Source organism: Nasonia vitripennis, chromosome 5 (genome assembly GCF_009193385.2).
Source record: "Nasonia vitripennis strain AsymCx chromosome 5, Nvit_psr_1.1, whole genome shotgun sequence".
NCBI classification, from domain to species: domain Eukaryota; kingdom Metazoa; phylum Arthropoda; class Insecta; order Hymenoptera; family Pteromalidae; genus Nasonia; species Nasonia vitripennis.
In genome coordinates this window covers 27,126,638-27,141,149 of record NC_045761.1, presented here as the reverse complement: position 1 = coordinate 27,141,149, position 14,512 = coordinate 27,126,638, and the positions used below count along the sequence as shown (strand labels likewise).

At 38.9% G+C, this 14,512-nt stretch overlaps 3 protein-coding genes across 15 annotated transcripts in view; 2 read left to right on the top strand and 1 right to left on the bottom strand.

Annotated features, from left to right (window-relative positions):
* The first annotated feature begins 642 nt into the window (after window positions 1–642).
* LOC100113698 (E3 ubiquitin-protein transferase MAEA) lies at window positions 643–3,248 on the top strand. 2 transcript variants are annotated; one of them, XM_032600882.1, is made up of 6 exons: window positions 748–1,005; window positions 1,499–1,639; window positions 1,728–2,142; window positions 2,217–2,529; window positions 2,591–2,900; window positions 2,989–3,248. In XM_032600882.1, exons 2-6 carry the CDS (start codon window positions 1,601–1,603, stop codon window positions 3,088–3,090), a joined length of 1,179 nt encoding a protein of 392 aa, XP_032456773.1. In that variant the 5' UTR covers window positions 748–1,005; window positions 1,499–1,600; the 3' UTR covers window positions 3,091–3,248. The 2 variants fall into 2 exon arrangements, with proteins under 2 accessions (XP_001604075.1, XP_032456773.1); XM_001604025.6 differs by having other exon boundaries at window positions 643–1,639.
* A 61-nt stretch (window positions 3,249–3,309) lies between these two features.
* Window positions 3,310–14,512, bottom strand: part of LOC100118662 (NADPH-dependent diflavin oxidoreductase 1) — a 12,992-nt gene continuing 1,789 nt past the window's right edge. For 3 of the 12 annotated variants that reach the window (XM_032600872.1, XM_032600873.1, XM_032600871.1), the window contains exons 2-4: window positions 13,961–14,236; window positions 12,245–13,696; window positions 11,717–12,047 (exon numbers count right to left, since the gene is read on the bottom strand). In XM_032600872.1, coding sequence (XP_032456763.1) covers window positions 11,825–12,047; window positions 12,245–13,696; window positions 13,961–14,049 — 1,764 coding nt within the window. In that variant the 5' untranslated portion in view covers window positions 14,050–14,236 and the 3' untranslated portion in view covers window positions 11,717–11,824. Of the gene's footprint in view, window positions 5,572–5,651; window positions 5,861–5,931; window positions 6,247–6,330; window positions 6,478–6,558; window positions 6,645–6,710; window positions 6,857–6,941; window positions 7,082–7,154; window positions 7,237–7,330; window positions 7,452–8,806; window positions 8,858–10,709; window positions 11,227–11,716; window positions 12,048–12,244; window positions 13,697–13,960; window positions 14,239–14,315; window positions 14,375–14,512 lie in introns of those variants that run through there. The other 9 variants (XM_032600869.1, XM_032600870.1, XM_031930927.2 and 6 more) reach the window with 8 other exon arrangements.
* The window catches only part of LOC100118774 (ubiquitin thioesterase trabid), a 9,378-nt gene continuing 8,991 nt past the window's right edge, over window positions 14,126–14,512 (top strand). The window contains exon 1 of the mRNA XM_016985675.3: window positions 14,126–14,238. The gene's annotated coding sequence lies outside the window, so the exon portion shown is untranslated. The remainder of the gene's footprint in view (window positions 14,239–14,512) is intronic.

Genomic DNA, 14,512 nt, shown 5'->3' with positions numbered 1-14,512 from the left:
TCGGCTACAGGCGCTGGATCGGTTGCTGGGCTTGGCTTTCTAGGGCCGGTTTAGTTTGAGACAAATGTGCGGGTAGTCTGGCCGTCGACGCGATGGCCTACTTGAAACTCGAAGCGCCAAACGTGGAATCGGAGGGTTGATTAATTTTAAGGACTGTTTTAGGCTGGAAATGCGCTAAATGCGAGCGTGTTATTTATACTTATTCATATACTTGTAAAAGTTATATTTTTCTAGGCTAAACGCCAATATTATTGGGGATTGTGACCGGAAGTGGCGCCGCGGAGTCGCAATGAAATTCGATGACGCAGGCGCGGGAAAATATTTCAATTCAAATAATTGATTTTCGACACGTTACCTCGAAATTTCACTTAGATTATTAATAGAAAATTATTAATAGATGCTACTCTCCGTACAAAGCGGGCATACATTTTATATTCCAACTAGAAATAACTTTCGGAACCCCCTATGGTTTTAGAAAGTCTCTAGCATATAACATATCCAACTACTTTTGCTTAAATTTATTCTGCTTTGTTTCTTTGCCCTTTGAGAGCATATCAGTACGTTGTCTTATCAGCACAACAACAGAACAATGATATATAAGCGCATGTCGCTGCGCAGGCGCTGCAGCCAGCCGAACAAAAGAGCTTTGATTTGCCAGCCTCGTATCGTTCGCAAACTGCAGTATAGGTATATATATAGTTATATTAGGTGTACATGCCATGTACTAACTACACTGTACAGTGTATGTATACACCTATCTAACGAAAATACACGCGCTGCACTGAAATTATACATAACTGCGCATTTAAAAGCGGAGTAGACGTGCGCATACACGTGCGCAACAGCTCGACGTGATATATATATATATATAAATGCTGCACAACGTATATGCGAGATACGCAATAATTCTCCCCGATTTTTTTTCATTCGTCTGCAAAAACTTGAAAATCGCGACTCGTCTGTCCGATCGTCATCTGTTGACTTGTGATCGTTGGATACATATAAGTATGTAGCGACTGATAAATAATCTAATCGCAATAACGCAGTTTTCATAATCTGAAAGAAACAAGAGCATTACACACGCAGCGCAGGATTCAAGATCATTCCATTCCTCCCATCTCTCAACCTCCCCACTTTTGTTTACTACCTGTATATACGCGAAATCTCACCTCCCATTCTATATACCCACTGACCACATACTATACAGTCTGCTGCTGTTCTTGGATCAGCTGTGCTGTGGCTCTCTATAAGCTGTTCTCTGCGCTCTGCTTTCAACACTGCAGACCTCGGACAACGACGACGTTTACCAACGCGTCGAGCTGCGTCGCGCTGACATGACTCTGCCTGTGTTTTCTCCTCGCGATTGATTTCCTAATTTGGCCCTTCTTTGTTTTGTGAATCCGGACGGAATTTTCGTTCTGCTGCCACGCACATCCACCCAAACACGCACTCATTGTTCTTCTGCTGCTGTTGCATGGTTGTTTTGCTATCCGCGCAGTTGCCTCTCGACCTGGACCTCCTCTCCGTAGCGCGGCTCATGAGGTAGCGCAACGAGCTTCGAGTTGGTAGGCTACAGTAAAGCACGATTCCAGCCGTCACGATGTCGGACATAAAGAGCTTGGAGCATCCCACACTGAAGGTAAACAAAGTCTTTTTTTTTCTCCGAGTCTTTCATGCTCCTTTGTTGGTGCAGGGATTTTTTAACTGTGCTTCGGTTGCTTCAACAGGTGCCATACGAGTTGCTGAACAAAAAGTTCCGCTCAGCCCAAAAGACGCTGGACCGAGAGGTATCGCATGTTCAAGCAGCTGCTAATGAGTTCGAGAAAATAGGTCTGAGAGGAGAGGGAAAGGGTGTTCCAACAGGAGATATAACTCGTCTGTTAGGTGGTGTGGTGGCCAAATTGCAGGTGTTGAAGAGGAAGGCACAGGAATCCATTGCAGAGGAGTTACAGGCTGGAATGGTTTGTAAACGACGGTTGGATCACCTGAAAGAACATGCAAACACAACTCCCAGTGCGGTTAATCAGTGGAGAAGGCAGAGACTGGATCGAATGCTGGTGGAATATTTCCTGCGCAAGGGATACTACAAAACTGCCATGAAACTTGCTGACACTAGTGATCTCAGAGATCTGACAAATATAGGTATAGTAACGCGTATTAGATTGATGTTGAAGACATTTTTAAAATTTAATTTTCATGATGTCATTCACCTTTAGATGTCTTCATGGTCTCAAGAGAAGTGGAAAAGTCACTAGCAAATCACGAAACTACCAGATGTTTAAACTGGTGTCACGATAATCGTTCTAAATTAAGAAAACTGGGCAGTACTATGGAATTTAATCTACGTGTTCAAGAATTCATCGAACTTGTACGCTCGGATCGAAGGCTAGATGCTGTGAAGCATGCCCGTAAATGTTTTGCAAACTATGAAGATTACCAGTTGCAAGAAATACAAGCATGCATGGGTCAGCTGGCATTTCCAGCAGATCCACATCACAGTCCATACAAAGATTTGTTGGACGAAAAAAGGTGAGTTTAATTTACTTTTGGAAAATATTACTAAGTGTCTAATAATGATTATTATTTGTAGGTGGGACAGATTGATAGAACAATTTCGCCATGAAAATTACAGACTTTTCCAATTGGCTAGTCAAAGTGTCTTCACAGTAGCATTACAAGCTGGCTTATCAGCTCTCAAAACCCCACAGTGTTACAGTGGAAATAAAGAGGGCAAGAATCCCAGTTGTCCAGTGTGCAATGAGACTTTAAATGAACTTGCAACTCCTTTGCCATATGCTCACTGCTCACAATCAAGACTGGTATGCAGTATCAGTGGTAAAGCCCTCAATGAATATAATCAACCCATGATGATGCCAAACGGCTATGTGTACGGTGAAAAGGTGACAAACTATTTCTGATTTTGATATTACAACACGAATGTTTCTGTTCTATTCTTATTAACTTTATTTTTTTTAATTATTTTTATAGGCTCTGGAAAAAATGGCACAGGAAAATAATGGCACTGTGATCTGTCCAAAGACCAAAGAAGTATTTCCTTTTAAGAAAATTGAGAAAGTTTACGTCATGTAAGGCACTGGAGCACAAGTTGTATTATACACATTTAAATCTCTCTCTTAAATCACGATAGCGTAAGAAATTTCGAGTATGTAGAATATCATTTATAATAATAACTTGTAAACATAACTGTAAAAAATTATCACGTAAAAATAAAGTATATTTTCCAGAAAGTCATAGATAATTTTATTATTTGCAAGACATAGGTTTTGAAAGATAAATGAACACATATTGTTTGTTAAAGATTTTTTATAATCATTTATTTAACGCCATTATCCGCTAGAAGGTATGGAAACGGCATGAAACTTCCATATGTTACATGCGTATTTGTTCTAATAAAATAGTTATTATTTTATTAGTACGGCATGAAATTGCGTTTACAAAGACATGAGTATAGCTTTTTTTCTTGATCTGTAGCTAATTTTAAACACGATAGATATGCGCAATGTGCCTTAACAATGATATTCTCGTTATTTTCCATTTTCGATTTCTTATGTAATAAAAAAAAATAAAAAAATGGAACACACATTTTGTGGTTGAACGACATATAAAAATATTCCATCTATTCTAAATATTATAGTTCGACGCTTTATTTAATAGATCGGATCGAATTAAATTTTTATGTTTTCCTGTTCATTCCAGAATTTATTGTCTGCATTGCTTATTTCAGGAGGTTTATCCGTCTACAAGGATATTGGACTAAATTTTATTGGAGTACAATGTTTATAGCGAGATGAAACAAATAAAACAGTTTCAAATTGCGGTTTACGCGTAATTATTTGTTCTATCTATATTTAAATGTAGGTCTAAAATGTAAATCGTGGATGTACGATAGCTTAAATCAAGAATAATGAAATAAATACGTATTTTAAAAAGCCAATAGTTTGTCGTATGATCAAGAGATAGATTAATTGTATATTTAGTTTGAAAAATGGTAGAGTATGCATGATATGAATGTATGAAAAATGCATAGAAAAGTTTTTGATATTTATCTCTAGTGGAGTTAGTTTTATCAATGAATTAGAGGAAATAGTATAAAAATTAGTGCTGTTATTCGATCTGTATGCAAATGCAGCAGAGGAAAACGGTAGAAATACAAGGCAAAAGAAATACAATTTTAAAAAATGGATTAGATAAATAATATGTTTTAAAAAATTATTCGGTACAATAAGCGGTTACGTTAAAAATTAAAACTAGACACTCATAGGAAACACATTATACTTACTTACTACAGAAAAAATGTTTCAACATGATTGTCAAAGAGAAGTTTCTTCGATTAGATAAATACGCGTGTACAATATATACGTTAACTCTTTTCAATTTGTTTAATGGAAAAGTGGAAAAGTTCCTATGCAGCGATGCTCCAAATTTAAAAAGAATTATTATGTCGCGCACTTGTACTATATTTTGCGATCCGAGGGGCACCGCAAACAGTTTAACATAATTAATAATAATATATTCATGTATACATACGTATAAAGATAAAAACGACGGTATAAAAATGTATTACAACAATAAGAATTGCTTCATAAAATTCCTTGCTTTGCTCCGAACGAAACGCGTTAAAAAATTATGGCAGCGCTGTATTGAAAATCCGTTTTCCGTTAAAAAGTGTTTGACGAATCGGGATTACAAAAGTTGTTACAAATCTTTTCACTGATTGGCTATATACCGCAATATACATACACATGTGCTTAACAAGCGGCTGTATTTCTAAGATTTATTTTGTCATTAACATCGCTGGTCCTTTCTCCATTTAACGTTTATAAGGCTTTTTGGTCCAGCTGCTGTAATGTTTATCGAGTAAAAGCGTTTTTTTCTCTCATTCTATAAGTAAAAATCTGTACGGAAGCACAAAGTTATGCGATTAAATTCATTGAATAAAAACGTGTGCTCAGTATCTATTAGTTGCCCCTTAACCCTACAACAAAATGCCCATTGTCTTCCGTACAGACTTTCATCAATGAGTCTTTTATTTTACATAGTAAGTATATATTATCATGTAGTTGAAATCCAGCAAAGACTCAAAATGATCAGACTTGAAACAGTCTGCATTATCATTCAACAATTACTAACTTCAACAAATGAGTCCGGTCAACCTGTTATAAGCCCCGAGTTAATTCTAGTTACTGCCTGTACATATTATGTACTACGATTGATAGAGATACATTTTCGATCGCTGTACCTTTTTCGCGCTCAATTCATCTAAAACTTTAAAAAATAACGACGTTATAAGAGAACAAGTTGTATTTTTTCACTCTTTCTTGAAGCTCGTGGTTCAGTGAGGTTGCACAGAGACAAATTGGGTGGCTCCCAATCCGTCATCTCTGCTACTTGAGATCTGTACATGGACTTGAGACACTTGTTACAAATTAACCGATGATCGAGACGAACCAAGGCATCAGCATCGAGAAGCCAATGCCGGAGAGAATACCGGTGATGAGGAAAGCCGCCCCAAACATTCCCGCGTTCGAAGCGTGCCGAGGCTCCACCGTACTGTAATGAGTTTATTGAGATTTTTAAAATAGAATCCACCAAATGGGTCGTGATAATAAAATGAGTAATCGAATGCTTACTTGGAACAATACATCATGGCAACGGATGAAAAGTAACCACTGGTGAGACCCATTAGTAATCCAATAACTAGATAGATCCAGTCGTTTTCAATCAATATGAATGAGCGTTGGTCGGCAGTAATTTTGTCGGGCACATATTTACAAACGAAATACAGTGGTATGAAGGCGGCTCGAAGCAGAATTGGTATGATGACAAATCTTTTGCTAGGCTAAAAATATAAAAAACAATTTAGAAAGAAATTTAGATTTTGAATTCGCTTAAGCGCATAATATAACTTACCCATTGGAACCATGACGCGAGAGAGCTGCCAAGCATAGCGGTGATGTTAAAGCTCAAGAAGCACATGATGTTGTCGTAGTAAGCTTCCGGGACGATGAAATTCGGATCCGAACGTTTGATGTTGACCTGCAGGTTGGGGAATAGGGAGAGGGTAACGAAGAAGACGAACCAGACATTGAAACATTGCGGCCAGCACTGCTTGAACGCCTCCCACAGTTCCCGGAACTTGGACGAGCCAGACCTGTTTGAGCTGTACTCGAGTTTTTTCTTGTTCGCTTCTTTCTGGTTGAGGTACTCGTGGTAACGGTAGAAACGCTGAAAGAGATCCGACCCGTTAAATTGATTTTCGGTACTTGCATTACATCTTATTAGAATGTCGACTGTATAATTTATACTCACATTGATGGGAAGCGCGAAATATGTGTCAAAACAGGCTAAAAGTACGAAAAGCGCCGTGATAAAGTAGTAGATCGCGGATGTCCTCACGTTCGGGGCGAAATACTTGGCGCAGAGGCTGATGACTGCGGTGAAGGTTCCACTGATATTCTATAGAGAATCAAAAGAGCCATACATGAATAATTGCTTGCGGCAAGGATAAAGCGTATTTAAAAAGATCGAGATACTGACCGAGCCCAAAACAACGGCGCCAGTGTATTTGCCGGGTAGTTTTGCAGCCAAGCCGAATACCGAGTTTTGGTAGATGCCGTTCGCAGCTAAAAAGTAACGATATAGTTGGTTAAATATTTTTAAATTGAAATTGCAAATTTACAAATACGCACTGTTTAAAACAACGACGGAGATGAGCGTTGCTATGGCGAAGATTCCTGGCCATTTGCTCGTGTCCATCATGGCCAAGATGATGGTGATTATGAACACAATGACTTGGATAAAGAGTCCCCATACAATACGGGTCGTCAGGTTACCTCTGAGAAAACAATTTAGATTTTCATTTTATGACTACTCATTAGTCACGCCTTCACGTGGATCCGATGGAAGTGATGGAAACTCACCCTAGAGGTAAAAATATGTTCATCCAGTTGAACAACAAATTCGGGATTTGCGAGAAAAGAGTCATGTAAGATAAAAATGACTGAGAATAGTACAAATCCTCATTGGTGTAATCTTTCGATAGCTTGTAATCGACGAAGTACTGCAAAACAGAATGCGACTTTCAAAAACACCGGAATAAAACAACAACAATAAAGAATGATAAAAATACTCACGCCCTTCGCCGTTATAAACATGTTCCAAGAGGTCAGAGCGCCAATTCCGTGCAGTATCATTATCAGCCATACGATGTTCAATCTGTCGACGAAAAACAGCGAATCGATTATTATTACTATTCAACAACGTAAAAAATGAATCTTCTCACAAAGTTTACTTCAAAGGGTCAAATTACCTATCCCTGGGAGGGTTGAGCTCGAGGTCCGCCTGGTCCATAGTGACGCCTTTGAAATTGAGCTCGTCGTCGGGCCTGCCGGTACCTTCCCAACCGGGCGACAGACGAACTGGTTCTGCACCTTGAAAGAATTTCGACATCTAGTTGGAGCGAGACTCGTGTCGTCGTACGGACGGCGAGAAAAAAAAAGAAGATGCACGACGGAGCTTTGTGTGGTAATGTATGCGATGATTTTTTTTTTTTTTGCAGAAATTCAGCGGATGGATTAGCTGCTACTATATGATGGTTATGCGAGCACAATGAAGCGGCTTTTAGATGAGTAAGTACAATGAATCGTGAGAGAGAGAGAGATTAATGAAACGGAACCTGTTTGGACGAATGTTCAACGTATTCCGAGAAAGTGTGCAGTTACAGTGAAAATATTTTAGTATCTTTTGTTATTCGAATGCAGGTGAAAGAAGAATCTCATATGCATGCCACGAGTGAAAATATGCAGAACGGATAAGGGACCGATCAAATTCTCCCTGTAAACAAGGGTGGTGACTCCAGAAGTCGTCAACTAAGTACTTACTTACAACGAGCGAGTCCGACTCTTTCGTGTAAGTGACCGGCGAATTTGGGTTATATGGCTTCTAATCTGTTAACTACACGCGTGTACGCATATCGGGCGCTTTTTATGGTAAAAGTTGCGCAAATTTCGTGGAAAACGGAAGAACTTTTGGTCAGACGATAAAACCTCGCGGGAACAAGATTATGATGTATCATCTGGCCGTCATCATTTTTTTTTTCTTATTGTTTCCATTTTATCTAAGCTATAACTTTGCTGATTTTTAACTTGAAATAATCTGTTTGAAAATAAATTTTTTTTTTAATTAATTTTTCAAATAATTCGCAATTATACGCGGCGGTGTCAGAGCCCGTCGGATGAAAATCCACACACACTATCTTAATGAAGCTAAACCGAGCTGTTGATTATCGAGCACGTCGTCCGTCCTCCTGGCATGTATATGAGAATCCGACTAATTTGTATCAATTTATAAATTTAATCCAGTCAATGCGGCTGTTAGTGGCTAACGGACGTGATTTCGAGAGCAAGTATATTATAAGCCGACGTTCTAGTCTCTTATCGCGTTAATTCGAGGAATGTATATATAGTTATACGTGTCGTATGTCGTGTCTGGGAAATTACTGCTGATAGATGTTAGCTCTAAAAATTAACGTGCGAAGAAAGAAAGAGGGACATCAATTTCAAGCGTATGTATTTTTACTTGTTATTAGTTCATGCATTACATTACGTTATAGTTATCGCGGGGTAAGATATGATTAATTTTTGTTGTTGTCAAATTGAATAAGGATATTGAAGAAAAAAAAAAAAAAAAACTTGGAACACAAATCACACCCTGAGAAAATTGGTCCCGTTATGAACTGATATAATAATGTGTCGCTTTAACGATTATCTATATAGAAGGCAATTACCGTGTTCATCTGGAATAGAAAATGTATTATAGCGCAAGATTGATTGTCTATCTGGAAAAGACGAGTATACGTGTTCAGTAAAACTTTATCCCTATAATATGTAGTCTATAACTAAGTCGAGCTTTTAGTTGCCGTTGTTGCTGCAATTAGTCAAAATTTCTCGTGAGTACTCATCAGTGTGTTTGTGCGAAAATGCGAAAATTAGTCACACGAGACAGTCGAGCCATCTCCAAAAGGGTCGTAAACGGATTAGTCATAGCAAGACAATAAACCCTTATCCCGCACGGAATACCTCCGTGAGTAATCGCGTCATCGGAACGACGATCCCAAAATTTCTCAAAAGCGCGTTATCGCGCTAATTTTCGAGCTGTATACATGCACACACAGACGTAATTTGTCATAGGTGCAGATACACGTCTCTCGAAAGTTGTAACGTGCAACTGTACAACACGGCGCATCTGTTGCTCTTTGTAAATAATGGAAATGTATCCGAAAAGTGTTCGGTCGCGCGAGCCGCTGATAAGATAGCGCTCGAGCCGAGAATAGTGTGCTCTTTTCGTTTCGATACTCTCGTTTTCTCTCATACGAAATACGTGTGCGATAGTCTCTATGTGTGTGTGTAGCTTTTGGAAAAAATTTTTTTCCCCGTTACTCGGAGCTTTTGGGTCAAGTGCTTGTTGGAGCTTTGATAGAGCTTAATTTAAAATCAATATTCAGCCTATCGACACTTTTCAGCTGAGTATAGAAAGTGAAGACCGATGTGTGTCTGTGTGTGTGTGTGTGTGTGTGTGTGTGCGCGAGGGATAAAAAAGGAAAAATATAACGTGGTTACCGAATGGTCAGATGCACACACTGCAAATAGGGCAGAAAAATTACAGAAGCGTGCAGGCATCGTATGTACACAATGGAAAGATCTGTCGGCTGCTGCTGTTGCAGTGCAATGAACTTGCCACAGATTGCACTATGATAATGCTCTCTAAATTAAAGTATAAATAATCTCTGTCCGGGCAGTGATTGAACTGGGTTTGCAAAATGCAACAGATAGAAGAGAAGCTACAAGCAACGTTATTCGAAATATTATTTCTATGACTAAATTAAACTCTATATTGCCAGAGCAAACATTTGGGAGATGATAATTCACAAGGTTTATAGGAAGATGATAATAGCGGTTTCTATTATCAGTGACTGATTAATGAGTCTTTCAAACGTTTGCTCGATAATTGATGGATAAATATATTTCTAGTTCGGCTAAGTGAGCAGGACTAATTTAAAAGTTTAAATTGGAAATTTAGTTCAGTGCATCTAGTGTGTAAATAATAGGGTTGCAAGCAAAAGAGCCACCCACAAATCCTGTAATGCTAGTCAAGATTACTGCATTTAATCAATTGATATACGGCATTACATTACAGCATTGATAGGTGGCATACCCTTATCTCCGGTATTAAAAACAGTACTTGATGAATTATCTCGCACATCTACAATATACAAAGGGGAGCAAGCTTACATCACAGAAAACAACATTACCAAAAATCCTTGACACACACAGATAGACAATTCTCTAACGGTAGCACACAAGCACTCATAAAACAAGAGCAGCAGCAATATTACGTGTGCCTGTAGGTGCGGTGTAAAAATGCTGTGCCGACACTCCAAGCTAGACAGAGAGAGAGAGAGAGAGAAAGAGAGTTGGGCAACAGGCCAGGAAAGGGCAGCTCGGGAAAGAGAGAAACAGGAGCAAAGGGCTCTCAGGAATTTGGTGTAGAAAACAGCAGGCTCTGGTGGGAAGAGGCACGAGTAGGGGAGGAAACAGGCTCAAAACCTGCTCCCAAGAGAGGAGAAAGAGGGAGAGAGGGAATCACGCAGAGGCAGAAAAAGAGTTTCATCAAAACGGCCGTGCCCTCACCCTTGGCGGGTACGATGCGCGTCCCGTTCGAGTCCTTCAGCAGAGTCTGCTCCTCGGGCCCAATGCCGAATTCCTTCTTCGTGTAGCTGCCCGCCATTTCTTTCGTGGCTCGTGAAGAAGAGAAGAAAAAAAAGATCCTCTAATTCTATCTTGTGTGCGCGCACGCGGCCGATCCCTCTCTCTCTCTCTCTCTCGATGCACTTCCGATCCGACTCTCAGTCTACTACTTGTATATATACGGCGGGCGACGTTCCTCAATGACTCGTCGCATCACCAACGGAGCATCTCGTCTCGCCGCGAGTAGTTACGTTATACTGCAGCTCGAGTATATACGCGATATGCACACGCACACCACTAGGTATACGCAGCGCTCTAAGACTTTTCTAGGTTAGGTCAGCGTCCGCAGTGCACTGCACCGCAGTCAGTGCAAGAATCCCCCTCGAGTAGCGCGCGCGCGCGGGCGTATGGAAGCGTGAAAATGCGCGGCGGCGACGATACCTATATATTGCCCCACCGTTTATTTTACGTTCTATATGTAGGCATTGCGCACGCTCTCGCAGCTCTAGGCCTCGTCTCGTCTCTCTCTTTTTAACCTCGACGCCCCTCCTTTTTTTTGCTGCTTATCGGGAGCGAGACCACGTGCGCGCGGCTCAATTTGCTCTCTGCTGAATTTTTATTTGGCATGTGTACTGCTGTCTGCTTGTCGTTCTATGTATATACATATACATACAACGTCTTATCTTTCTTCCGTTTATAAGAGAATTCCTCGGACAGTATAATGAGAAGACTCCGATTTTTATGAAAAACTGAATTAGTTGGAATGAAAATGACGGCAAATTACAATTTGTCGTGAGTTACGTGTGCTAATCTTGGAAAAAAAAATAAATAAAGCTAGGTTTTTTAAATCCTGTTATGTTAATGACATAGCAGAGCTCGATTGCCGTTCGCATGAATAATGATTCATCAGGCAACTTTGTTGTTATTGCAATTGAGAGACAACAGTATGATTCTTTGGTATAAAAATTTTGTTTATTCGATTGTTAGGACAAACATTATGACAATGATTTGTACGAGTCAAAAACCATCACAGATGCAATAAGACAGGTAATCCTGACTCACCAGGTTTCACTCTGATATCTTCCACTCTTTTCTAAAGTTCTTATATAATTTTCAGCCTGTTCATGGTTCATTTTGCCACAAACCTTGGCTACCTCCACAAATTCTTCTCTCACGGCACTGGGCATGTTTTTGCAGTTTCCAGCCAGATAAATGTTTCCACTGTTTTGAAGAAAACTCCAGCAAAGTTCCTTTTGCTGCCTTATAAGATGTTGTACATATCTAGAAAACGAAAAAGTTACAGTTTAGTTGCACATTAACTTTTGATTGCATAATACATCTTTCTCAACATTAGTTACATCAAATGTCAATTACTTTTAATTGAATTGATTGACTGACTGATAAGATGTTACTCAATCATTTTTCGCTTTAAGTTAATTAGTATCTTAGATAGTGAGGGGATACAAGATATAGCTTACATTTTATCAGGTTGATCTCTGGAAAAGGCACAGAATAATTTCAAGCCGTATTTAGCAGTTAGCAGTCGAAAATCGTCTTCACAATGATAATCTTTCTTCTCGTTTCGGCAACCAAAGAAAACCAGACAGGAACTCAGATCTCCATCCTTTGCTGCTTTGTCCAACAGCAAAGACCTGAAGGGTGCTATTCCAGTTCCTGGTCCAACCAAAATCATTGGTTTCTCGTAATCAAATTTGAAAGTTCCTTTTTGAATCCAAAATACAGCTTTCTCATTAGACTTCAAAGTGGCCAACCAATTTGAGCAGAGTCCATACCTGGTGTCCACTAGTTTTGTTTTGTAACGAACTACAGCTACCAATAAGTGCACTTCATTCTTGGTCTGTTTTGAACTAGATGCAATACTAAATGCTCTTGGTTTTACTGGAGTCATGATTTCAAAGAGTAATTTCACATTTAGTTTATTTGTTGTATGGGGGAAATCATTCAAAACCTCAATAATATTTCTTCTTGGCCTGTTGATATAGTTGAAAAGATCCTCTTGGCCAGCTGCTGTTATGAATTCAATTAATTTCTCTTTTTCCAATTCATTCTCACTGATCAGTGATAGAGTATGCAATGTTGATCTTTTGGGCTTGTTGTTCAAGTCCCAATATTGCTGCACTATTTGTTTGAGTGTTAACTTTGGTTCCAAGACAGTTGGCAGCTTTATTTCTTTTTCTGATACTTGTATTAGCATATCAGGATGTACATCAACGCCGTTTTTGTTTAAAACATCGAAAAATTTGTCTACTTGTTCATCAGAATTTTTTGCTTTTATATACACTATATCTCCAGGTGAATAGTCCACTTCTGGTACCTTAAACTTGATCAGTCTTACATCTTGAAAATGATCAGAGGCAGTGGTTCTGATATTTTCTATAATAGTACTAGTAATCAGTGTTTTATTTTTTTCTGCTTCGTACAGATAAATATCTGTTATGGAGTTGTCTGGTTTTTGATCCCTGATAATGTCTACTCTGAATCTTTCAATTATCTCATGCTCTGAAAGTATACTACCTTTAGGAACATTAAATTCATGGCACACATTATTGAATACATCCTCCAGCCAAGGGCTAAAAACAGCATCTATTCCCAAGTCATGCTGATCATCTGCCAGTCCAATAGGTACCAACTCAGTTGCACCAAGTTGTATTAACCTCTTGTTCAATTTCTTAGCAGCAAAGTTGAATTTTTCAAACGAGCTGTCCCCTAATCCTAGTACAGAGAATTTGAGATTGCTTAAAAAATCCACGGGAAGACTTTTGCGTAGCAGACATTTCCAAAACTGTTTCATGTTAAGAGGAGTATCTCCTTGACCAGCAGTAGATACTACAAAAATCATCATTTGCTCATTGATAAGGTTTCGTATATTGTATTCATCCATGGCATCAACGCTACTTTTTAGTCCAGTTCTGCAAAAATAAAATCATATTTTATCACTGCAATTAATGCTTTATGTAAATCATTGCTAATGACTTTTGAGACTACTTATAGATAGTTGTAATGACGTAGACAAAAGAAAGATAATAAACAAAGGATTCTTGGCATGTCATCCAAAAGAAAGATCATCTTAATAGAAAGTGCTCAATAATGAGAGACAATGCAACACACACACGCACATACATAAATAAATGTACATATATAACAATAAGTAGCAACTAATGAAAGAGTAAAACCTTTTGGAGCGCTTCCAAATTTGTTCTGCAATATCGTGAGCAGTTCCGGTTTCACTGCCATACAGAATAGTAATTTTTGTCCCTGCCATCTTCAGTAGATCAAAGCTGAACTTGAAAATATCAAGAGGCTTGAGTCTTCCAAAAAAGTTGTGCGTGGTTTAGTGTGCTCCGTTTTCAAGATTCGTCGGTTCTCACTCTTGACAACTTTCAGCAGCTAAAAGTATGATGTAACACGTTCAGCCAGACACTTGTTCATCTACCTGCGCCACTGTTTCTCTGTAAGATTAAGACAATCGTGTTTTCTGTGTGTTTGTTTTTCTCTATCTAGTGAAAAGTAGATGAATGTATCTTGTACTTTAATCGTTATCTTGAACAATTGGAGCAATCTTACGATGACAGCATTCAATTAATAACCTAAGTGAGATTTATAGTTGTTTACAAAATCCATACTAACAATGAAAAAGTGAACTCTTACAAATAAAAAAAAATGTCGCGCTACAAGTTTCATTGTTAAATGTCAAGGGTAAATGTCTAGGCCGCGCGGGGCCCATT